Source organism: Aptenodytes forsteri, unplaced genomic scaffold (genome assembly GCF_000699145.1).
Source record: "Aptenodytes forsteri isolate BGI_AS27 unplaced genomic scaffold, ASM69914v1 Scaffold139, whole genome shotgun sequence".
Taxonomy (NCBI): domain Eukaryota; kingdom Metazoa; phylum Chordata; class Aves; order Sphenisciformes; family Spheniscidae; genus Aptenodytes; species Aptenodytes forsteri.
Window position 1 is genome coordinate 3,714,666 of NW_008794414.1, and position 6,000 is coordinate 3,720,665.

At 34.9% G+C, this 6,000-nt stretch overlaps 1 protein-coding gene across 4 annotated transcripts in view; it reads left to right on the forward strand.

Moving 5' to 3' along the window:
• The window catches only part of RB1CC1 (RB1 inducible coiled-coil 1), an 83,989-nt gene that overhangs the window by 26,368 nt on the left and 51,621 nt on the right, over positions 1 to 6,000 (forward strand). For all 4 annotated transcript variants that reach the window (XM_009289349.2, XM_009289351.2, XM_009289350.2 and 1 more), the window contains 2 exons: positions 3,261 to 3,463; positions 4,570 to 5,005. In XM_009289349.2, the coding sequence (XP_009287624.1) occupies positions 3,261 to 3,463; positions 4,570 to 5,005 (639 nt within the window). The remainder of the gene's footprint in view (positions 1 to 3,260; positions 3,464 to 4,569; positions 5,006 to 6,000) is intronic.

The window sequence follows — 6,000 nt, forward strand, 5'->3', positions numbered from 1 at the left end:
AACAGTCATGTGTCTGTTTAGTTGTACAATTTGACTTGTAGTGTATTAGCTTACAGGTAACTTTGAAAACATGTTATTTGAAGGAAACTTAGCTATGTTTTCAGGCTAATGAATTTTGAGCTCAATGTTAGTTCAGTTTGAGCTCGAAATAGTTCAGAAAAAATCTTTTGTCTCTCAGTATCATGTTTATGATTGCTTTCATAATAGGATTTTTTTGTTTTAACATCCATATCTCCTGTGTATACAAGGAGCTGCAGCTCATCTGACAATGAATACCTGGTTGAAATCTTAGATGGCATTGGGGTATTTTTATTTTTATATAACAGTTCCTTTGGGCAAGTCTCTGTTATATGACAGATCCTGACACTTATTAGAATGCCCTTCTGTTACATGGTTTCTAAAAAATAAAGAAATATTAATTTGCCACTCTGGGACATACTGTTGTTTACTCTTACTTTTCTAGGAGTCAGACTGCTGGGACACAAACTTCTGCTTTGGTTAAATTTGGGTAAATCGCCACAGGTTAGACTCCTAGGTACAGAGTGTCAGTGCTGGTCATCAATAGTGTAACAAGCGATCTCAATTGTAATGATTTTTTTTTTTCCTGCTAAAATTTGGTAACTTGTCTTCTGTTTTGTGTTTGAAAGTGTTTTGCTGAGGAAACAAACATTTTGGTTTTTAACAAAATGTTTTAACATTTGTTAAAACTAAAATCTTAAATTGACAACACTTAGGTTCTCAAGAGAGCATCAGGAATGACGTATAATAGAGCTTCATAGGACAACACTAACTTGTAACTTTTGACTTCCATTGTGAACACAATAAATAGATCTAGCTAAAAAAAGCAAACACTGGCCGCTAGTTATGAGTATGTCTCAGGGCAGAAAGTCTGGTCATATCAAGCCTAGTGTATACATTTCATTATTACACAGTTGAGCTGTGCCATGCTAAGTGAGTTTGTCCAAAGGAAAATAGAGCTAACAAAAGCTTCTACCCAGGGCTTTTAAAGAAACATTTTTGTTTGAAGGTGGGAGAAGTCCAGTCTTTACTTTCCCTAGTAAACTGTGATACTCACTTGAAGGAACTGCATAAAAAGACTTCATGATCAGTTTTGATTTTGTAGATGGCTTATATTGTTTTAGTCTTCAGACTAATGTGTGGTTCTGCATATGCTCTCACATCTGGAATTATTGCCAGTAGTTTGGAGGAAGGCTGACTTTGGGAAGAGAATAGTGTTTGTGAGTTGAAAGTAAAATGCTTGTGTACATTCCCAGGACATACATTAGAACATGATGGGGACATTCAGTGACCTTTTCAGTTTCATATTTTTGATGTATTTTTTAGTATACCTTAGGGTAAAACAGCCTGTTCTTTTGGTTCTTAATAGGATAATTGAGGAAGCAGTAATTCTGGTTTTTTTTAATATGCTATGGAATTTGCCTTTGAGTAACTTGTATACAAAGTGAATTTAAGAAAATAATAAAAAAATGTTCAAGTTGTCAATATTGCATTAGTCAGCTTATGTGAATTTAAATTGTATAGACGAACTGGAGATACTCTGAAGAAAATGACTTGCAGATTTCAGCACTATCTGGATGTCGTCCCAGTTGTGTTATCGGTTGATTTTGACTTAGGAAGTGAGAACTCATGCAGCAAATAAAAAACCTGTTCTTTTTAAACCGGAAATCCTTATTCTCATGTGCACAGAAAGTGATCAAAGTTCGGAAAACAAGATGACAAATAGCATCTTTACTAGGAAGTGATAGAAATTTGTAATAGCTTTTGATTTCCATGGAGTTGTATGTATGTTTGTATATTCATTGTTCATCTGATAGCTTAGGTACCAGTGATTTGAAGGACAGTGGAGTTTTGTCATGCTGCTTGAGACAAGGCTTGGACTTTTAAGAAAAGGGGAGGGTATTTGTAACTTTCAGGTTTTGTCAATATTAATTCTGAAATGTTTGGATAAAATGCTCTGCAGTTTTGTGGTTTATTTTGGGAAGATAAGTGTTGTTGGGCTCTAAATTTTTTTTGTGTATGCATATGTGCTGCTAACCCTGTGTTCAGCAGCAAATGCATTCCGAAATATATTGATGTGTTAGGTTTTTAACACTGCTTTCTCACTGTATTTGTATAACTTGTTTCGCCATGTATGGTTTTCTCACATGTACTATAGCAGAGGACAGTTACGTGTTCAGTCCTCATTTAACAGTATGCTCAACCTGCAAAAAGTAAAGGTTTTCTTTCTTAGAGGGTAGGTAGATATTAAAACCCAACATACAAGTATGCTCAGGAGAATATTTTCCATGTAGTATGTTATTGATAAAGTATTGAGCTGAAGAATTTATTGTATGACTTTTGTTTTACTTTCTCATTTTGGTATTTGAGTAGTATGCACTTTGAGGGGGACAGTCTCTTTTCTTAAATTGGTAAACTTACAATAGTTACTCTTCTACTAGTAGTTAAAACTTTGGAATTTAATACAATAGGCATTGCTGTTAGTGCACTTTTAGTAAGATATCGTACTTGCCATATGTAGGTCTCTGTTTTAACTCTGCCAAGTCGGGTGGTAATTAAATTCTCACCTTCTTATGGCAGTAAAATGCCTCTGTGTCATCCAGTTCTTTAACAAAAAAGCTTCCATGTTGGTTTGCATATACCAAGTTTCAGGGTGTGTTTTAGAGTTTTGTGGACACTCTGCACTGCTTTTCATCATGTAGCATCTGGTTTATTAATCAATGGAAGACTTCAATTAATTATCTGCTCTGCTGTTTTCCTCATGCATCTCTTCTTGCATCTGATGCACCTGCGCTTCTGCTGACTGATCCTGCAATTCGTTGTCTTGTTCTGAGCTTCTGCTTGGCTCATCGATAGTTTTCTCCTTAATGGACCTTGTTGGCCAGCTCCTTCTATCAGATTAGTACAAGCATTATTATTCATGTATGTGTGTACTGAATATTTTATATTAGCAGCATTTAATTAATTTTATAAGGTTTTTTGGAACTGCAACTTTCACCTGCCTGTTTTGAAGATATTTCTCAGTAAATCATCTATGCATTTTTTTATCTATTTTTTTTTTATTTAAGAATAAAGGAAGTTTTGTTATTTTTGATGAAGTTTTAAGGTGTACAACTTTTTAGCTATCTAAATTTAACACTTTTATGTTACGTCTCACTTTAATGTTTTATATAGTTACCACAGTAATAACCTGAAGTGATTTCCATTTTTTTGGATTTTTTTTAATTTTTTTTTTTTTTCAGGAAATGTATGAGGTTGCCAAGAAGCTTTGCTCCTTTTGTGAAGGTCTTGTACATGATGAACATCTTCAGCATCAAGGCTGGGCTGCCATAATGGCCAACTTGGAAGATTGTACATACTCTTACCAAAAGCTACTTTTCAAGTTTGAAAATGTATATTCAAGCTATTTACAGTCCATAGATGATATCAAGTTGAAACTTACACAGTAAGTTTGCCATTAAACTTCAGCCTCAAACTCCAAAGTTACTGTATTTTAAACTTATTTTTTGAGTGTTCTGTGTCTGGTGCTCATTCTAGTTAATCAAGCATGTATTTGTTTGATTATGTGTTAAGGAGAATATTCCTTCTGTTCTATGCTAGTCATTTTTTAACTGACACTTTTTGTATTCATCAGCACACAAAACCTGTATTGAATTATACAGGAAGTATATATATATGGAAGACCGTTAATGAACAGCTGTTTAAGAGCTGGAGTCCTTCCAAATGTGCACTAGAAATAGCTAGATAGTAAATTTAGACATTAATGAACATTTTTAAATACATATTTTCACTTTTGAATTAATTGCTTTTTAATACACTTGGGCAGATACTAAGAATGATGATCTATGTTGAAAGTATGAAGTCATAACCCAAACTTTGGTGTATATGTATACCTTTGAGTGTGTGTGTGTGTGTATACTTGTATCCTGCAAACTCTGGATGTTACTTCAAGGAAAATCTTTGAAATCTTTCTGGACATTACAGTATTGTGGTATTTCTGCGAGTGCTGTGCCTAACAGAATGTAAGTGGATGTTGGATACTTAAAGAAATAAAGCATAAATATGTTTTGCTTTAAAAAAAAAAAAAAAAAAAATGAACTTCATAGCTTTTACCAAATATATAGAAACTATTCAAGCTCCGCAAAAGTAGTTGGCCATAGGACACTCAATCTTGCATTGGTATCCATGCAGATTGGAAACATAAAAGTCCCACCTGCATGTGTAAAAAAAAAAAAAAAAAAAAAAGGCATGTCACAGTTTATCAAACTGTCCTTTTTTTTAATTGCATTATAAACATAAGCTTACTTGGAAGTTTAGAAGAGTTCATATTCAGCAGTGGAAAAGAATAAAAATTGTAACTTCTTTAGCTGTCCTCTCATGATATTGATACTGAACACAGTATTTTGAAAGGGTAGTTACCAAATTAATTTTGAAATCTGCTCCAATTCTAAAACAAATAGTACTTTATATTATGGGTGGTTTGTATCTGTGTTTATGTCACATTGGCTTCTAGATACTGATTTTTTTTCTTTTCACCCTTTTTTAAAAAAGCTTGGGTTCTGCTGTTTCTATCATGGCCAAGATACCACTGCTGGAGTGCCTCACGAGACATAGTTACAGAGAGTGTTTAGGAAGACTGGATTCTTCAGCTGAGCATGGAGGGGCAGAAAGTGAAGAAACTGAGGATGGGAAATCCGCTGAACTGGTGCTTTATTCTGATACATCTAAAGTGAACAATAAATCAATGTTAGCCTCATTTTGCAAGTCAGTTGAACATTCAGCTTTGGAAGGCACGGATCCTGAAAATGTAAAAGATAATAAGGAATCTGGTCAAAATGCTACTGTCCAGGACGATGAAACATCAGTAGAATTGAAAGACGATGATCAGCCTTCCTTCAATGTGTCTTTGTTAGACTGGATAAATGTTCAAGATAGGCCTAATGATGTTGAATCGCTCGTCAGAAAATGTTTTGATTCTATGAGCAGGGTAAGTTAACAATTTTTTAAAAATCGAATTATATTGCATTGAATGTTGCTGTTCATTTTCCAGATGCCAGTGCTTTTGAAGTGACTCAGCTTCTTGTAACTCGTCGTTTCTCAGATAACTTTCTGAATGGAGACCAAAGCAGAGACTGGGGGCGGGGGGGGAAGTATTTTGAGAGTTCTTGCGTGTTAAGAATTTGACCTTTAGGAAAACGTATGTAATTTCACAGTGAATACTTGTTATCTTGCTTGTTTCTCAAATAGCCATTCCTGTTGGAAAGCCAGTAGCTTCTTGTAGCATATAAGCAAAGTGACTTCCATTCTTTCTTTGCCTTTTTCATAAGATACTATGCTTATAATGAAAGTAAGGATTTTCCTGGACAAAGTTGATGCTCTTTGTGTTAAAAATACTGAAGCTTTTATTAAAATATAGGACAAATTCATGTGGTTAATTGTGATAAATTTACATACTGTATATATGCATTCTTTATTAGCTGATACAGATACGCTCAGAAGAGCCCAACCTGTCAGTTTGTATTTCTGCTGCTGGTAGAATGAAACATTGCTCACTTTCTTTACTTTCCAAATGATTGTTTTAACCAGTAAGCATTATAACCTTTTGAAATCTCTAGGCAAAAGGTTTTTCTTCTTTCTTTGCTTTCACTGTAGCTTATATCTCTTACATTGTCTAGCCTTGTTTGCATATTGTCGTGGTTTAATCTCAGTCGGCAACTGAGCACCACACAGCTGCTTGCTCACTCCCCCCCACCCAATGGGATGGGGGAGAGAATTGGAAGAGCACAAGTGAGAAAAACTCGTGGGTTGAGATAAACAGTTTAATAATTGAAATAAAATGATAATAATAATAATGATAATAATACACAAAGCAAGTGATGCACAGTACAATTGCTTGCCACCTGCCGACCGATGCCCAGCCAGTCCCCGAGCAGCGGCCCCCCCGGCCAGCTTTCCCCAGTTTATGTACTGAGCATGACGTCA